Genomic DNA, 19531 nt, shown 5'->3' on the forward strand with positions numbered 1-19531 from the left:
CCACAAGAAATTAGCAATCAATAATAGAGGATGCATATGAAAAAAAAAACATGAGTGCCAAGGTACTGTAATTTTCTTCCTCCTTTTCTAGGGTTTGTTTGCCAACATAGAAACTCTAGACTTATTTAAACAATTTTTATTTCTAGCATAAATCGGAAGGCACCTTTCAATATCGAAAAAAGAAAACACCTTTCAAATGAAAGATCTTTGTGGCATATTGCTCTAGCTTCTTGCAACTCTTTGTGGAGACAAGCAAAATGGCCATTAAAAACGTTCCTTATAAACACTGAGAAGGAATCCAAGTCAATTTTTTTTTCGAGGAGCCGGAACTGGAAAATACATTTTTCTTGTCGCTCTTCCTCACAAGAATTAATATAAACTATTATAAACTTACTATATGAGCTTTTTTGTCAAATATTTTTCTTAAAAATGATTTCAGCTCTGAAAAATTGCTCCATAGAACATAGGATCAGGAGACCCTACCAAACTAGAATATCGGTACAACTACAAGTGTACAACCCAGGTGTGCCTGAAATGTGAAATGCTGGAAAAATGCTTCGCTAGGACTAGCATCCAGGCCCCACCGTCCAGTGGGACGTAAGAAAGACACCCGGATCCTGCGCTCTCCTCACCCTCTCCACTTCCGTTTCCGGGTCCTTGCGTTTCCAACTTCGATCCAACCCAAGCACCGGAGACCGCACCGCGCCGCGCGAGCACGTCGGGCGCCGGTGCGGCAGGCGAGATCCGAGAGCACTCCTCCCCCGCGCCCCCGCACCCGCATGGCCGCCGCTGGCCGCAGATAGAGAGGCGCAGGCGGGGGCGTGCAGATCCAGATCCGGTGGGCGGCGAGGACGATATCGCCCCCCCACCACCATGGCGGGCGCCGTGTCGGCGCTCTTCCTGCTGGACATCAAGGGCCGCGTCCTCGTCTGGCGCGACTACCGCGGCGATGTCTCCGCGCTCCAGGCCGAGCGCTTCTTCACCAAGCTCCTCGACAAGGAGGTAAGTGGGCGATCAGCCCTCGCGCCCCGTCTGCTGTCTACTCCTGAGATCTGTGCGGCCCTGGTGTTGAGTTCTCGTGGAATGGGTAGGGCGACTCGGAAGTGCACTCGCCTGTGGTCTACGATGACGCTGGCGTCACTTACATGTTCATCCAGCACAACAATGTCTTCCTCCTCACCGCCGCTCGCCAGAACTGCAACGCCGCCAGCATCCTCCTCTTCCTCCACCGTGTCGTAGATGTACGTGCCCTCGCCCCCCTTGTCTGCAGAGAATCATTGATGACATTGTGCCGCCTGTTGTTCATGCTACTTGTGCGTGAGTACAGGTGTTTAAGCACTACTTCGAGGAGCTGGAGGAGGAGTCGCTCAGAGATAACTTCGTCGTCGTGGTAAGCAAAATTTCAAGTACTTCTTCTGTTTGATGTGCCATTGCTGGGATTTGACAGAATGGGGTGCCCATTTTGTGTGTACAGTATGAGTTGCTTGATGAGATGATGGATTTTGGGTACCCACAATACACGGAGGCGAAGATCTTGAGTGAGTTCATCAAGACAGATGCATACAGGATGGAGGTCACGCAGCGTCCACCCATGGCCGTGACAAATGCTGTGTCATGGAGAAGCGAGGGGATCCGGTACAAGAAGAATGAAGTAAGATTCACTATTTACTATCTCTCTTTTTCATGCAGGCAATCAGTTCTGTGATGGTACTTGACAAACCACTGCACTTTGTATCTACAGGTCTTCTTGGATGTAGTGGAGAGTGTTAACATTCTAGTTAACAGCAATGGGCAGATTGTGAGATCAGATGTGGTTGGTGCACTGAAGATGCGAACATATTTGAGGTGAGTTTGCATTGTCAGCTTTTTGACATTGTCTTGCTAAACATTATTAAACACTAACTTATCACATGATCACACAGCTAAATAAGTGTGACCTATAATTTAAGCCCTTGTAGAATTCTGTTATTCAAACAAGCGATCAATTTATTGTTCTAATTTTTTTTTTATAGAAAACAGCTTGCATTGCTATGGGCAAATTTAGTCCTGAGATCTACTGGTTTTATTCTGTATTGGGGTATCACACCAGGGCTTTTATTACTATGGCTTCTCTTTGTTATGATGTAGATTAGTGATCGAAAGAGATGAAATTTTTAAATTTATGCTCAAGGATGTTAGTTGTCCAGTGTTACTAGTTCTGATTACAGTTATTTTTCTTGCTAGCTTATATGCTCAAATCTTTGTTCCAGGTATTTATTTTGTAATTATTTCACTTCTGGTTTTTGTGTTTTCCTTTTTGATGGAACCTGCTTGAAATTTCTACTTTACATGACTTTGCTTCATTTTTGTTTCTTTTTATTTTGGAAGCTTGTATATTTTCCTAGCCTTGAAGAGTCTCCATCTTTATTTTCCTTGCAAGCTATTGATAGTTTTGTCATGCTTATGGGGTATAATATAAGTTTATAACCGTACAAGTCTTGAAATGAGTCACAGAGAACACAATGAATACCCTGGGATTGCCAGGTATGCATATTGTTGGGATAGAATTTTATTAATGCTATAAATATTTTGATATATTGTTTCATTAGCTAGCAATTGCTTTTGTCAACTTCAAAGTTTACTTAAGCAGAAAATGTCTCCTTCACTGTTATCTTAGATAATAGATAAATGTATTGATCTTAGGAGATATACATTGTATTCCCTTCTGTGAATTCTTGTATTGGACCGGCGTCCAGTACATACGCTGGCGTACTCGTGGCTAGAGGCTGGCCCACATAAGGCGCCTGGTTGAGATGGGCTATCAGCCCAATTATCTTTATTTACTATTTGTAATTTATATTTATCCCAAATTGGTTATTTAGCAAAATAGGTTGCATAGAAGGGGATATAAATATTTGTAAATTCTATTGAAAGAATTAAGCAGAAGCAACTAAATTGGTTGCTAGCTTCCTCAGGGGCCCTAGCTGCCTCTCTCACTCACTCTCACCTGCGCCGTGCATCACGGCGCCAGTTCGCCGCCAACGCTTCCCTGGACCTCGTCCTCTCCTCTTCCACCCCTACAACCTTCGCAGCAACTCCGGCAGGAATCCTAGTCCTACCAACTAATATATTCATAAGCAAGTTAACAAAGGTTGAAATCTCAATCAGCAATCACTATCTAACAATAAAATGTCAAAAAGAAGGTTTAGATGTCTTTACCAGGGTGAGTATACTACAGGAAATTGACTAGTTGTGAGGTCAATAATTTATTTATGTATTTTTCCCTAGAAATATTTTAATGATTTTTTATATCAGTATTCAGATAGATGTTTACTTGTTGAAACATGAAGTGAGATAAACTTGGAAGGTGAAAAATACATAGTTTATGCTCGTAATGTTTGTACTGCACCTAATTCTTATTTGTGGTGTACTTCTCTGTCTCCAAATAAGTGTCATTCTCATTTTTCGAGGAGTCGATGAACCAATTTAGACCAAATATATAAAAAAAAGTACTACTCCCTCCATTCCAAATTATAAGGCATTTTGGCTTTTTAGATGCAATAATGGAGGGAGTAATATTTATTAGGTGTAATAAGTATCATTATTAGACTAGAGAATATATTTCCATAATTAACCTATTTGGAGATAGAAATGTTGATAATATTTTCTATAAATAGATGTTCATTTGATGTATTTAGTCCAAACCTAGAATGACATTCTTTCAGGGACGGATGTGGTATAGATGTTGGTTGTGTTTCTATTTTAATATGTCGAGAATAGCTGGACTGGAGAGTGGAGACTCATGGTCTACTTTAAAAACAAGATGTACGCAATGAGAATGGTGTTATTATTTTCATTTGACGTATTCTTCTTCATGATATTAAAAGTGATCCTGCCAGCTAGGGTTTTTGAACTACTCATTTTACGCAGCCACACTTAACATTCCTCTTGCATTCAGAAATACACATACGTTGCCCTAACAGTGAGACATTTTGAAACAGTGGAATGCCGGAGTGCAAACTTGGCTTGAATGATAGGGTTCTTTTGGAGGCTCAAGGCAGAGCAACTAAAGGAAAAGCGATAGACCTTGATGATATCAAATTTCATCAGTAAGCAAAAAATATTGCTCTTTTCTTCACCAAGTCTGTTGCATCACTAATTCAGTGTGACCATTTTCCCTTCTCCTTTTTAGGTGTGTACGTTTGGCTAGATTCGAGAATGACAGAACTATATCGTTCATACCTCCTGATGGATCTTTTGATCTAATGACATACAGGCTTAGCACTCAGGTTCTCTTCCTGATCAACTCTGGAATGCTTTATAGAAGATATGAATTGTTTTCACTTTATCGTTTTCACATGCATGTCTTTATTTGATGTCCTTTAGGTAAAACCTCTTATCTGGGTCGAAGCACAGATTGAGAAACATTCTAGAAGCCGTATAGAACTCATGGTGAAGGCAAGGAGTCAGTTCAAGGAAAGAAGGTGAGCGCTATTTACAAAAGCAAGATTTGCTTGTGTGGCAGGAATGGGCTTTTTTAAAGAATGGGTTTCTTTTTTCCATTTACAGCACAGCAACAAATGTTGAAATTGAAGTACCTGTTCCTTCAGATGCCACAAACCCAAATATAAGAACTTCAATGGGTTCTGCTGCATATGCTCCTGAGAGAGATGCAATGGTCTGGAAAGTAAAATCATTCCCTGGTGGCAAGGTAATTACTATCCAATTCCAAATTAATTCTTTTTTCCATGTTATTGCTATTTTGAAGTGTGCTAATGTGCTGAAGCAATCCATCCTATAGGAATACATGTGCAGAGCAGAATTTAGTCTTCCTAGCATAACAGCGGAAGAAGGGGCCCCTGAAAAGAAGGCGCCGATACGAGTGAAATTTGAGATACCATATTTCACCGTATCAGGTATTCAGGTAATAAGTTTGCTGTTTGAAGATGTTTGTCTATTGTTCTACTTCCTCTGTTCCAAATTATAAGATGTTTTGGCTTTATACATTACTTTTGCTATGTAACTAGACACAGTGTACATCTAAGTTCATAGCAAAAGCTGTGTCTAATCCAAAACGTCTTATTTGGATTGGAGGGAGCAGCATTCTTTCTATTGTATCTTATCTGGAATGTTCAGCTACTGAATGGTGCGCTATATTGTACATTGTGCAGGTCCGTTATCTGAAGATAATTGAAAAGAGTGGTTACCAGGCACTCCCCTGGGTTAGATATATCACAATGGCTGGCGAATATGAGCTGAGACTTATATGAGTTTTCTCCTTTCTGGCTGCTGGAAGACATTTATGAAGCTGCAAGATACATATTTGCTCTGAGACACAGCAACCAGTTGGCATTTGTATGCTAGCCTGGAAGTCTTCTGCCGACCATACAAGGTTTTCCCCCTTGGGGCTTGTTCATCTTGTTAGGCTCACCTTACCTTGGTTATTGTAAGTTACCCATCAAGTATAGTTTTGGAAAAAAGAGAGGATAATTTTAATTTTCAGTTCACTTGTATTATTATTGATTTATTTTTGTGGGTACCAAACTTGGATTTGTTTCATTCTGTATTTACACGGGCAGATTTGAGTTCAACAAAACACTGCCATAACTGGGTGATGATTCTGAACTGCAGGTTGAAACGATTTTGCCCTTCTTTACTGTAAATGTCGTTGTCATGTATCCAGGCAAAAGAAAGAAAACCTACCGAAACTTACTGTGACTTCTTTAGTTTCAACTATTTTTGTTTCCGAGAGGTCAACGACGCTGGTTCGTTGGAACTATGTGTAAGTCCCTGTTATGCCAATTTTTGCGTATTCTAATTTCTAAGAAAGGTCAGTGTGTCACGGTCTCAGAGTTGAGAATCCTTTCTGAGGAAGTTAGTAATGAACATCCATTTCATTTTGTAAACCTGTCGTATACATCAACCTTTACGTCTTCTTTGGATATACTTGTATCTACCCCAATGTGACCCCGATCCACATTGTATCTACCCCAATGTGACCCCGATCCACATGTGCTAGAGTAGATTGGGACTATGTTTAATTTTTAATTTATTTCAAGATACATGCATTGAAGTGTATTCAAATAAAAAAAACAATCCTTACCAAACCTTGTGATTGGTCGGTCAACTGGTGGTTTTTGAATAAAGGAGTCGGATTCGTATCAAGCCACATGTAGTAAAGAGACACTGCAAAACATTCTCATACATATTTCCTTCTCTCTGGATTCTCATGCATATTTCCTTTGCGTTTTTTTTTCTGTCCTGGATCCTATGGAATTTGGTTCCTTCCCCCCACCCATCTCTCTCCTGGTGCATGGATTTTGTCAGATCCTTGTTCGATTTCGTTTTTGGCCCTTTCACGGGGTTTGTTCTATTCTCCAGCATGTCTAGGTAGTCCTGCGACAGCTTCATCCGTGCCAGCATGTGTAGGGGGACATGAGGAAGCTGGGAAGCGGGGAGGGATCATGTGGATCTCTTTGTCAGCATCGCTGCTATCGAGCAGGGGTGGATGGAATCCGTGGCGGCTAGGGAGCCGGACGCTGCGACGATTGAGGACTGCAGTCGTTGATGCACAATCATGTCTCTGCTTTGAAAACACTGCTGAATACGGATTCGGCAGATAAGTTGACACGGGGGCTTCCAGTGGACACCAGCGCTCTGTGGGACCTGCAGCACCTCGACGTCTGACAACACAAACCTCCGTCCGTAGCGCTGCCACAGGAGGTTGGGACGCTCGAGGAGATGAGGTTCTTGCAGCTTTCGTGGACGCCGCTCCTACGAGTCGTTCCCGGCGGGCCGATATCCTGTCTCATGCAGCTGCCGAGTGTTGCACATGTATTCCAGCTATGCTGACTGCTATACACGGTCGGCAGCGCTAATTTCTACGAGCTAGAGAGCCTGTGGCCAGTTGCGGTCGCTGGACCTCACGCTACAGACGGAGGCGATCAGGAGGAGGCTCGCCACATCTGCAGCTCGGCGCTTCCACTCGCCGTATGCATGCCAATGGCTGCCAATGCCCTGGGGGATGGGGATTCAGGCTGCCGACTCTGGAGGAACATGAACGCGTTGCAGTGGCTCCGCATCTCCAAGTCCAACTGTAAGGGTGCCTTTAGAATACAGGAATTTCATATAGAAATTTCATAGAAATCAGTTTATTTTTCGCAGAAATAAGGCAGGAACCCAAAAAAAAAAACCCACATTCTAAAGGGAGTCTAAATGTATATCCGTTGGCAAAATATGCTAATGTGGGCTCCTAGAAAAAACCGGCTTAGTCTGGTTTCATTATCGGCCTGGCTAGTTTTAACACTCTATATATCATGAGAGAAAAAAAAATTGATCTAGCTGGTTTCTCTAAAAACATTGCTATCTTGATTGTTTTATTTTTCTATAAAGAGTAAAATATATTAACGGTCGTAAAACTTGGGAGTCATTGTCATCTAGGTACCAAGCGTTCAAATTTTGATTTCTGGATGTCACTTGTCCTAGACTTCAACACAGGTCCAAATAGGTTTTGACCTACTCCATATGCTTACGTGGCATGATGACTATCACTAACATGGATTTGAAAGGTTCGCTCCAGTACATCTTGCACATTGGTGTCATCTAGGTAGCAAACCTCCAACATTGCATATTGAGGTCTTAAACTTATTAAATGGGTCACATGAGGTACCTACACTTGCATGGTAGTGACATCGAGGCTCCTAACTTTCAAATATGCAGATCTAGGACCCCCCCCCCCCCAAAAAAACTTGCTAATCGGGGCACACGAGGTTGAACTGTGCACCTGGCATGTGCACCGGGCATGTGAGGCTCACAGACGGTACCTCAATCTTATCTTTGTCCTCACTCTCTTATGTGGAGCCCACATATCGTCACTTTATCTCATCTCCTTCTCCTCCTTTGTTCTCTATTCGATCAACACTCCCTATCTTTGGTCTAATTGTGTTTAGAAACACTTTACAACAAATTTAGATACCACATATGCAAGTTAGAGGTAGTACATGCCCTTGGCTAACATGCATGGATTCAACTACCAAAAGAGCCAAGGGCAAGGAGCCCGACTCGCCCATGATAGGCCACCATCGGGCCTTGGTCGTGGCCATGGCCAAGCTCAACAAGTGGTTGGAGTACTATAAGAGGGAGCTAGGCACAGTGCCCTGAGACGACACGACACGACTAGGAGGTAGTGCCGTGTCAGATTGGGCTAAGGCCGAACCATCTGTTTCGTCATGTATACCCTCAGTCTTTCTTATATAAAAACTCCTCGGTGGGTTGTTCTTCTAATAAATAGAACACCTATATATGCTGAAAGTGATTATAGTAAACATAAACACAAGCCTATTACAAACGCACCGCAGCGTTCCCCATATGGCATGTACAACAGATCGAGCAATGTACACTAGTAGCAGAGATACACATAATAAACATACATGTATGTAATTCGCTTGCACTGCGTGTCTTCGTCGATGCATGCATGCATGCAAGCGGCGGCCTGGCTACAGTGTCTACGTCATATATATCATATATAGGCGTCTCGTCTAGGGCTCCTCCTTAATGGTGGCTGCCAGGTCGAGGCAGTTGCTGACGAGGCGGCTGATGTGGCGCTGCGCCCCGGGTATGGGCGATACGAGCTCCGGCCGCTCCTCGAAGGTGTCCTCGCAGTCGGTGGAGTAGGTGGCCGCCGCGGACAGCTCCGTCATGAGGTCCGAGTTGCTGCCGCCGCTCTTGAGCGTGTCCCGCGAGGTGTTGATGGAGTCCACCAGCGACGCGTAGCTCTCCTTGCACGTCTCCAGCGACGACATCAGCGGGTTACCCGCCTGGGCGCCGCCCGACGACTTTATCGCCTCGTCCAGCTTCGTCTCCGCCATCGCCGCCTTCACCCCTGTAATCCGCAGCGCCGTGTCCAGCAGCTGCTCCGGCGTCGTCACCCCGGGCAGCGTCGTCATCGTGGTGCACAATGTCTTGTAGTGCAGCTGCACATGCCATTACCATACCATGCGTTGCGTTGCCACATTTGTAATTAAGTCTTCATATTCAAGAAGAAATCAAATTCAATTCTTCGTGGGTGCAGTGCATCATCTGCTACCTGTTGGCATAGCGCTACGAGTTCATCGTGGCCGCCGCCGGCGGTGCCGATCAGGCGGCGGCCGTCGTCGCCGTCGTCGGCGGGAGATGGGCCGGCGGCCTCGAGGTCAGCCTGGGTGTCGGGGCCGACGATGGGGTGGACCACGCGGGCATCAACGGACTTGTTCGTCGTAGACGCCGCCAAGGCGGCGACGAGAATCAGAGGAGCGAGGTATCGGAACATTGCGTGGTACGGCCGGCGGTCCTCTCGGATTTGGAATGACCGTGAGGTAAACAAGAGAGGCAAAGGGCGTGAAATGGCTATAAATGGACGTCATTCGTGTCCCAAAAATTCGTGCTGCTGCTAAAGAGGTCGAACGGGAGTTGACTGCAGGCGAAAATTGGCCATAAGTTTTTCCGGGTTGCTCTGGTTGGTTACCCTTCATTGTAGGTCGCCTACTTCGTACCCTTGCAGTTTTATTATGACGAAGTACCAATTTTTAAGAAAATTTATAGATAACAAAACTTTGCGTTCGCAAAAAACAAAAATTAACTTCAGAAATAAATAATGTTAACCACATCTAGGCATCTCCAAAAGTCATATGATTCTCACATAGGTCCTAGTTACTCGTTGTTTGAGTCGCTCCCTAGTAATCTATTAAAGTACTATTGACGAGTATAGCTGGATGGGGGACGTACGTGGTGGAGCGGGCATTGTTGTCAGTTGTGTGCTAAGACACCTCATCCAATCGTGATGCATGGAACAACTGGTCAGCAACAACTTCGCGGGTATGCTAGCTAGTTGTTTTATGTCATCGTGAGCGAGTGACGTGTCTTAGGACACATTTACGATAATGCCCACTAGTATGTCCTCTGGTCCAACCGTGCTGACACCTGGCAGATGGTATCAAGACATTGCTCTACGAGATAAGATGAGGAGCAGATGACGAGAAGTTTGATAAATTGTAGTACTTTGATAGATTAGGGATTCAGATGAGTAATTTTATAGTTTGGGACCTAGGTGAGAATCACATGATAGTTTAGGGACCATCCCTATAATTATGAGCTACGGACCCACATGTCAGTTCCATGCTAGAGCGTCATATCAGCTAATAGACTATGTTGTTGTTGTGTTTGGACCTCGATGGTATACTTAAATATTTTCGGGACCCAAATATGCAATTTCATGGTCTAGGGACCTAAATGAGAATCACATAATAGTTTAGGAACTATCAGTATAATTTACTAAAAAAACTACTTTTTCATTATTCAATTGGTGCTTATTGAATCGGTTGCAAACCTTTTTACAAATGGGAGTTCCATTTAGCTCAAGATTAGAGCATCTCTAAGAGACTTTGTTAAACTCATTCTCTAAATTATTATTTGAAAAATTATTTGAATAAAATCACTATATATATATATATATGTTCCACCCTCAAATCATTTTTCTATATCTTATATGCACTCTAAAGAGCCTCCGCGCTCTATATTTGATTAGCGAAAAATCTAAAATAGAGGATGACAATATTTGGGAATTTAGTTAAACAAGCTTTTAGAGGTTTTTTTCCTATCAAAATCTCTACTTCTAACAATAAGGAAGGATATAGATAGGCTCCTAAAGTTATTCTTATTCAAGATTAGCCAATCAACGATATACATATGTAGTGTAAGATGGGAGGTTAGTTGTACTGATTCAATATAGCCAACTACTGTGTATTGAAACATATATTTATTTTTAGATATCACCTGAGTTACTTGAGGCGGCTGCAAGATTCTAAGGGCACTCACAATGTAAGACTATATCACAAAGTCCAAGACAATTAATTACATATTATTTATGATATTTTGCTGATGTGGCAGCATATTTATTGAAGAAAGAGGTAGAAAAAATAAGACTCCATGTCTTATTTAGGGCACTCACAATGCAAGACTCTATTACAGAGTCCAAGACAACTAATTACATATTATTTATGATATTTTGCTGATGTGGCAGCATATTTATTAAAGAAAGAGATAGAAAAATAAGACTCCAAGTCGTTTGAGATAATAAATAACTTTAGACTCTATGATAGAGTGTATCGTGAGTGTCATAATCCAGCACGTATACCAACACAAATAAAATACAAAGAAAAAAAACTAAAGTCGTCTCAAAGTAGACAGATGAAATATTGCTGAAACGGAATCATGAATCTTTGTAGGTCAGAGCAAGGATAACCCCCCATAGTATCTGGACTTAACAATAGCTTACAATGAACATCTAGGAGCAGACTAGCAGAGGGATTGGCTTCCGCAGACCGCAGCTGGCCACCGAACCGAATCGCCACGTCCAGCTGATGGGGTCACCGGTATGCTGGAGTTGAAGGCCAGGGCCATCCTGTCACGTCCATAAAACAGACTAGTGGTAACAACTAGCGACCAATTGGATACGATCTAGACAGAGGTTGACATTTTGGGATGACCAACCGGCAGCTCGCTATCTTATGCATCACATCCAGAGAGAAAACTTGGTACGAGACGTACGACCAGGAAACTATCCGGTCTGAAACTCTGAACGAATAGTTTCAGTCTGAACTATTGTAGTTGAAAAGAACTGATACATCCGCATATTCTCACAAGATGTTTACTCTTTTAGAAATGACAAAGGCAATTTGGCCACTGTGTGTTGAACTTGAACCAGGGCAATCGGAACCGTCAGTTGTGCTTGCGCTCCTTTCAATTTGGTTGTAACCATTTTGCATGCATTTAATCTGTGATGATAATGCTCTAATAGGCATATTGTCTGCTTCTGTGCAATACCACAACACATATTGTTTCAAGGTTATACTGAATTCGGGATGATCAAGCATGGGTTTTACATCGGCTTATAGCTGACTTTATCACATATTCAAGATTTAGGCCTTGTTTAGTTACACCTGAAATTCAAAAACTTTTCAAGATTTTCTGTCACATCGAATTTTGCGGCACATGCATAGAGCATTAAATATAAATAAAAAAAATACTAATTATATAATTTTCCTGTAATTTGCAAGACGAATCTTTTGAGTCTAGTTAGTCCATGGTTGGATAATAATTGCCAAATACAAATGAAAATATTACGGTATATCCAAAAAACTTTTCACCTAGAGAACTAAACAAGGCCTTAAGAAATTGATCCATGACATCCATTCGTCTGATCGATCTGTGGGCTAGTTTCAAATGTCCATGTGGTTCCTTTATATTATGCATCAATCATAATCTAACTCTGTATATGTGGATCAAGTATATTAACTATTCTTGTTTTAGTACTTCCCCATTGCAAAAGGCCAAGGTGGTATTACGAGATCCCAAAGTCAGATTGAGAATCCTCCATATTCTGATGAAAACCCACAGTCAGCGGGGGTGCCACACATGTATTACTTTAGCATTAGGGATGCTAGTTGCTACAAGTACAAAAGAATCTTAATCTGGTAGTTGCCCTATCAAAGAGCTTGGGTGGATCCACCATAGAATCTTATAAGAAACTAAGTCCATAGCAAATATTACAAGTTCTCCGGTTTATTATACAGAGCACCCTTTTTGTTGTTCCAAGCAAGCTCAAGTCAATGCTTCCACAACGATTATCCTGGAAAATGTACATTCTAGCGAACCACATTTATCTTAAGACAACAAGGGTTAGAAATTTTCATGATGATTTGATACATGATCAATTTGGAGTCTGGAATTGATTAAAGAAAAGAGAAAATTGCAAGGGGGATCCCCTTGTCATTTTTCCTAATAACTAGTTTTTGGCTAGCCTAACCTTTGCCTTTTCCTTAGACCTGAATCAGCTAGTTTTGATATGTTCTCGTGTATCTATGCTGTGGTGAAACTTCTTAAAAAACCAGAAGGCATCTTTCATCCAACTGCACTCTGTTCAGACAGAATTAAATTCACCAACACTTCAGCCCTTCACCAGTAGTTTTGCCCTTTGAGAACCCAGAGGTCACGTGTATTCATTAGACAAAACTATAAAAATGTCATTTTGCATGTGTACAAACAGAGAGAGTTAGTTGGTTTTTGTGACATACATATGCTAGGATTTATCATGTTTGTGTTGTCTGGTTGCATCTATGAACCTGGGCATTGTTTTATCCAAACTCTTGAAAGTTTCCATCCCGTGGTACAGGATCTCCAACTGTTTATGTGGAATATTTTCATTTTGTGAAGTATTATCCCTGCGGATTTTCTATCTTGCTGAAAACCATATGCTGCCGTCCCCTTTTGTTTTTCTTTTATGCAAAGCATATGCTACTGGCTGGCATAATCTTAGCTGTGGTAGGTCCATAAAGCCACTTAGTTTGATTTTTTCAAATGCATCATTGGTGTGACCAATAGCTTAATTTCTTAATATGCCCCTCCCATCCACTCCACTTGTGTGATTTCCTGCATTTTCATATGTCATTTGGACGCAAACGCCTGTTTCTAGCGAAACATACAGCGGCTAGCTCCAGTTCCAGTGTTTGACAAGCAAAAATACAAGTAATGTGCATGACACAGAGACACGCCGGATCCGGATGTGTTCAGCACGGCAACACAGCATCCGTTGCATCGTGTTAGAACTTGAAATTATGCTCCAAAAGTTCCTCGAAAAAACGCTCTTTTGTTAATTAAAGGAAAATCCTGTGCGACGGTACTTAGGCTGGGTGCGGCCCTAGAGCATCACCTACGTATTTTAAAATTCATTGTCTAATAAATCTTTAATTAGAGAGTCATTCGAATAAAATTTATTCTCTCTCTCTCTCTCTCTCTCTATATATATATATATATATATATATATATATATATATATATATATATAACTATTATCCTACAGCTAGCTACAAAATAACATATTTTATAGCCACTTTGAGTTACGATAATAACTATGTTAATTTACTTAAGAGGCCCTTGGAGTTGCTTTTATATTTCAACACTCCCCTCAATAGAAATAGGAGTAGTCTACAGAGCGCATTTTGAAGAGCTAGCCTCCTCTCAATATTAGGCTAATGAGAAACCAGATATAAAAGAAGCCACATATTTGAAGATATAAAGAGGCTTTTTTAGTTGTTTTATATTTAGAAATAGGAACCGTCAACAACTATTTTATACTCCTATAAAGCTAAATCTAACTATCTATTTCTCTTTTTTTTTTAACCTGCACCTCAACATGCAAGCTGTCCAACTAAGCATCTCACTATTACACATAACTAAAATCCACTAGCCCATGCAAAATATCTACGTCAGCAAGTCACTATATTTCTCTCGACATGCACGCTCTCCAACTAAGCAATATACTATCACACACAAAATAAAATTCAATAGTCATACATTTGTAATGTTCACATCAGCAAGACACATATAAGTATTTTATTTGTCCACATCATTATACCAGGCAATCCACTAATCCGCATTCCCGCAGCAACGCTCGGAGTATCCTTCTAGTTTTATTTAATTGTGTTCACTAGGATTTGAATTTGAAATCTATAACTATGATACTATATTGATCTGGATGCATTGATCAATTCAACTCATACTTCTTTTGTCACAAAATGAATCAGTGAAATCATTTATAAATTTGATCAACTTTATAGAAAAGAATAATAACATCTAAGATAACAAATAAGCATATTATATAAATATATTTTATGATGTAAGTATTTAATGATGCTCATTTAGTCTATATCGAAATTTGTTTTGAATTTTGCTATTGTACCACTTTCGTTTGTATTTGACAATTATTGTCCAACCATGGACTAACTAAACCTAAAAGATTTATCTCTCAAATTACGAGTAAATTATATAATTAGTTATTTTTTAATCTATATTTAATTCTCTATGTATATGCCGAAAAATTCGACATGATGAAAAATCTTGATTTTTTTTTTAATTTTGGGTGTAACTAAACAAGGCATTAATATGGGTTTAGGACGAAGGGTATCCTATGTCAACTCAGGAATCCTAAAAAAGTCTTCTTTGCTCGCCAATAGGATCCGAGGAGTAGGAGTGGAGCTGTGGTAGTTCCACAGGCCAAGGAACATACGGCCTCCAAGGTCAGAGGTCAGAATCTTCAGCCATGCCCGCTTCCGCTTGTCCACCCCGACAGCGACACCAACCACCTCGCCCTGCTCTGCTCTGCTCTGCTCGCCAACAAAAGTCCCGCGACGCGCATCAGACAGAGAAAGCCGCGACGCCCCAGAGCACCGGCGAGGGAGCACCCCGCTGCCGTGCGCGCGCCGGCCGGCCTTCCATTCCACCACCTCATGCTCCACAAATCTTTATTGGTTTCCACGTTGGCCCCTCGCCGTCTCCAACCATCGCGCCCCGGCCGCCGCGCGCCGCACTCCGCTTCTCGCTCCAGTCGCGTCGCAGCTAGCTCTATATAAGCGCCACGTACTCGCCAGAGCTTGAGCACAGCCACGTACCGGCTTCCGGCGGTGAGGGAAGCTAAGAGGACACCGAGAGTGCGAAGCGGTGACATGGCGGAGGCGGAGTTGAAGCCCTCGGCGATGCAGGTGGAGGCTGCCGAGGCGGCGTCCAAGCCGCGGTTCAGGATGCCGGTGGACTCCGACAACAAGGCCACCGAGTTCTGGCTCTTCTCCTTGGCGAGGCCGCACATGAGCGCCTTCCACCTCTCGTGGTTCTCCTTCTTCTGCTGCTTCCTCTCCACCTTCGCGGCGCCGCCGCTGCTCCCGCTCATCCGTGACACGCTCGGGCTCACGGCCACGGACATCGGCAACGCCGGGATCGCCTCCGTGTCCGGCGCGGTCTTCGCGCGTGTCGCCATGGGCACGGCGTGCGACCTGGTGGGGCCCCGCCTGGCGTCCGCGGCCATCATACTCCTCACCACGCCCGCCGTGTACTGCTCCGCCATCATCGACTCGCCGTCGTCCTTCCTGCTCGTGCGCTTCTTCACGGGATTCTCGCTGGCGTCCTTCGTGTCCACGCAGTTCTGGATGAGCTCCATGTTCTCGCCGCCCAAGGTGGGTCTCGCCAACGGCGTCGCCGGCGGGTGGGGCAACCTCGGCGGCGGCGCCGTGCAGCTCATCATGCCGCTCGTGTACGAGGCCATCCGCAAGATCGGGAGCACGCCGTTCACGGCGTGGCGCGTCGCCTTCTTCATCCCGGGCCTTCTGCAGACGCTGTCGGCCATCGCCGTGCTGGCGTTCGGCCAGGACATGCCCGACGGCAACTACCGGAAGCTGCACAAGTCCGGCGACATGCACAAGGACAGCTTCGGCAACGTGCTCCGCCACGCCGTCACCAACTACCGCGCCTGGGTCCTGGCGCTCACCTACGGCTACTGCTTCGGCGTGGAGCTCGCCGTGGACAACATCATCGCGCAGTACTTCTACGACCGCTTCGGCGTCAAGCTCAGCACCGCCGGCTTCATCGCCGCCAGCTTCGGGATGGCCAACATCATCTCCCGCCCCGGCGGCGGCCTCATGTCGGACTGGCTCTCCACCCGGTTCGGCATGCGCGGCAGGCTGTGGGGCCTGTGGGTGGTGCAGACCATCGGGGGCGTCCTCTGCGTGGTGCTCGGCGCCGTCGACTACTCCTTCGCCGCGTCCGTGGCCGTCATGATACTCTTCTCCCTCTTCGTGCAGGCGGCCTGCGGGCTCACCTTTGGCATCGTGCCGTTCGTCTCCCGGAGGTCGCTGGGGCTCATCTCCGGCATGACCGGCGGCGGCGGCAACGTGGGCGCCGTGCTCACGCAGCTCATCTTCTTCCACGGATCCAAGTACAAGACGGAGACGGGGATCAAGTACATGGGGCTCATGATCATCGCGTGCACGCTGCCCATCGCGCTCATCTACTTCCCGCAGTGGGGCGGCATGTTCGTCGGGCCGCAGCCCGGGGCGACGGCGGAGGACTACTACAACAGGGAGTGGACGGCGCACGAGCGCGAGAAGGGCTTCAACGCCGGCAGCGTACGCTTTGCGGAGAACAGCGTGCGGGAGGGAGGGCGGTCAGGCAGCCAGTCCAAGCACACAGTCCCCGTCGAGTCCTCGCCGGCCGACGTGTGAAACACACACGTGCGTACGGTACTGCCCGTATATATAATCAAAGGTCCCGCGTCAGCAGATCATATGTACTGTTCCTGAATCGTGGTGTTTTTGGTGTTTATTGTGCATCCGTGTGGTAACTTCTGTGTGATGGGGAAGCCGGTGGTGAATTTCAGCAAAGTCAAAGTGATATTACTATAAGGGATTGTTCATTTTGCTAGGTGGTTTCATTTTTTTCTGAAATATATAAAGCAACTTCATTCAGGTCAACATCCAAATGAAAAAGGTCATTACTTATAGATTAATAAAAGCGACACAAAAATACGCTAAATCTATATGTCACTCGAGCAATTTTTATGATTGTGTCACTCGAATTTTGTGGCCCTCGATGCGTTCGTGAACTTCTCCCGAGCATGCTGTCGCTCCATGCCTCCACTGCATGAGATAGAAGGGATGTGGGTACTGTGAGCAATTTGACATGGTGTGAAGAGTTGTGACGAGTCACCTCACATAGCCTCTATGCATGTACGCATATTTATTTCTCTATGACTAGCAAATTACTCTCTTCATATAGGATTTAAAAATTATTTTGGACAAGGTTTGAGTCAAACATTGAGAATATAAATCATTAATAACTTTTTAAATTTTTGAGTTTGCAAATGTGAAAATTATATGAATAAATTTGTCTTAAAAATACTTTTCATTAAAGTATACATATATTATTTTTCCTAAATATTTTTATAAAAATAAGAGGTCAAAGTTGTGTTTTGGAGATCGTGTCGCTGTCCTATATGGAGGAGTACATCATTGAACCATATTTTACTGTGACTAGCAAATTACATCTTATTGAACTATATTTTTATTGTTTCTGTTTGAGTGTAAGTTATGTATTTAATTGGCGTAAATTAATATATTCATAAATAAGAATGGTTAGGATTACTTGAAGAGTAATTTGATATTTTTTACTTTATGTATGTTTTATTTGGTTCCCTTTTGAAAATTTTCAATTTGACTTCCATAGAAATAATCTGATTATTTTTTTGTTTTGTTTATTTTCATTTTTCATCTCTATTTTTTGCTATGATTTTCTTCTACAACAATGATTTAATTTGTATTTTTTCTATGTTTTTTTTCTATGATCTTCTTCTTATTTGCATTTCATAGAAGAGATCTGATTAAATCTTTTTTCCCTGTGTTTTTTCTTTGATCTTCTTCTAATTTGCATTTCATAGAACAAATCTGAATTTATCTTATTTTTCCTTTGTGTTTTTCCTATGGTATTCACATCTTTTATTTTGGTGTGTTGGATTTTGATCCGGTGGATATGGGAATCGAGTGACAGAAATCCTTGAGTCACTCGATTTTGTATCTCTCGTATATTCGAGTGATTTAATATGAGTTGTCACTCGTGTGACAGTAGGATCTAAATCACGCAGGTTTTTAGTAGACAGACCCCAAAAATATTTAAGTTCTGTATATTTTTGTGCTGTACAGGTTATGTCAAAAATACGCCTAGAAAGATAATATATATGCAGCATACAAATCTGTGCGAGGAGGACCTGAATAGTATTTCAAATATTCATTGTACTAAATTTTTTAAAATGCTAAAATAGAGTATATCACTACGAGATAATTAAAATAGATATATTACTTGTCTAATTTAAAGCTCATATGAAGTTCTTAAATTCTAAAATTAAAAATGCATTGCTGCACACCAAAGACAAGCTAGGCATTGCAACGAAAAAAAGGTAGGCACACTGTAACACCCAAAAATTTACAACTTTTTAAATAGGAGAAAAATGATTTAATTTTGTATTTTGTGCTCATGAAAACATAGGAAAAATAATATTTTCATTAAAATAAAATTTATCATAAGAATAGTAATATGGTTGTGCACTCATGCCTCTTCATTTTAGTTATTTTGCTGAGTGGTTTTATTAAAATTCTTAATTCAAAGTGATTTTTAAAACGGTTTTGAAAATGGCTTTGGAATAAAAGAAATGGAAATAGAAAATAAAACAAAACAAAACAAAACCCCTCCTCTCCCTATTCCTGGCCTGATGGCCCAAATCCCCTCTCCCCACTCGCGGCCCGCCAGTGCACCTCCCCTCCTTCTGCTTTCCGGCCCAAACCAGCGCACACGGCCCACCCTCCTCCCCAGCCCAATGACCAGCAGCAGCGGCGCACCCTTTCCCCTCTTCTCCCCTTTCGCTGACACTCCAGGCCCACGCGCCAGCGTCACCTTCTTCTTTCCTTCTTCTCCCTTGCGTAGCCAAGCCGGAGACGAACTCCATGGCCACCGAATCCCGATTCTCCCGGGATTTGGCGTGTGGAGATCGAAACCGCCCTATAAAGGCTCTAAGACCCCGCCGCGACCCCCTATTTGCGTAAGAGCACGCTTTAACCGCCCTAGCCGCAACAGTAGCCGTGTTTCGGATCTCGCCGGAACGTGCCCTCTTCTCCACCGCAAACCGAGTCTCTGCGTGCTC

General features: G+C 43.2%; 3 protein-coding genes across 3 annotated transcripts; 2 read left to right on the plus strand and 1 right to left on the minus strand.

Moving 5' to 3' along the window:
• On the plus strand, positions 606-5697 carry LOC8059151 (AP-1 complex subunit mu-2). The gene is made up of 11 exons (XM_002456173.2): positions 606-1002; positions 1092-1241; positions 1328-1390; positions 1475-1651; positions 1742-1845; positions 3981-4088; positions 4172-4268; positions 4366-4463; positions 4549-4690; positions 4781-4903; positions 5151-5697. Exons 1-11 carry the CDS (start codon positions 874-876, stop codon positions 5247-5249), a joined length of 1290 nt encoding a protein of 429 aa, XP_002456218.1. The 5' UTR covers positions 606-873; the 3' UTR covers positions 5250-5697.
• On the minus strand, positions 8254-9351 carry LOC8059152. The gene is made up of 2 exons (XM_002458326.2): positions 9065-9351; positions 8254-8951 (listed from the first exon to the last, which is right to left on the minus strand). Exons 1-2 carry the CDS (start codon positions 9284-9286, stop codon positions 8517-8519), a joined length of 657 nt encoding a protein of 218 aa, XP_002458371.1. The 5' UTR covers positions 9287-9351; the 3' UTR covers positions 8254-8516.
• Positions 15200-17306, plus strand: LOC8069516 (high-affinity nitrate transporter 2.3). Its single transcript, XM_002456174.2, has one exon. The coding sequence runs from the start codon at positions 15516-15518 to the stop codon at positions 17061-17063; it is 1548 nt and encodes a 515-aa protein (XP_002456219.1). The 5' UTR covers positions 15200-15515; the 3' UTR covers positions 17064-17306.

This window comes from Sorghum bicolor, chromosome 3, assembly GCF_000003195.3.
Source record: "Sorghum bicolor cultivar BTx623 chromosome 3, Sorghum_bicolor_NCBIv3, whole genome shotgun sequence".
Classification (NCBI taxonomy): Eukaryota; Viridiplantae; Streptophyta; class Magnoliopsida; order Poales; family Poaceae; genus Sorghum; species Sorghum bicolor.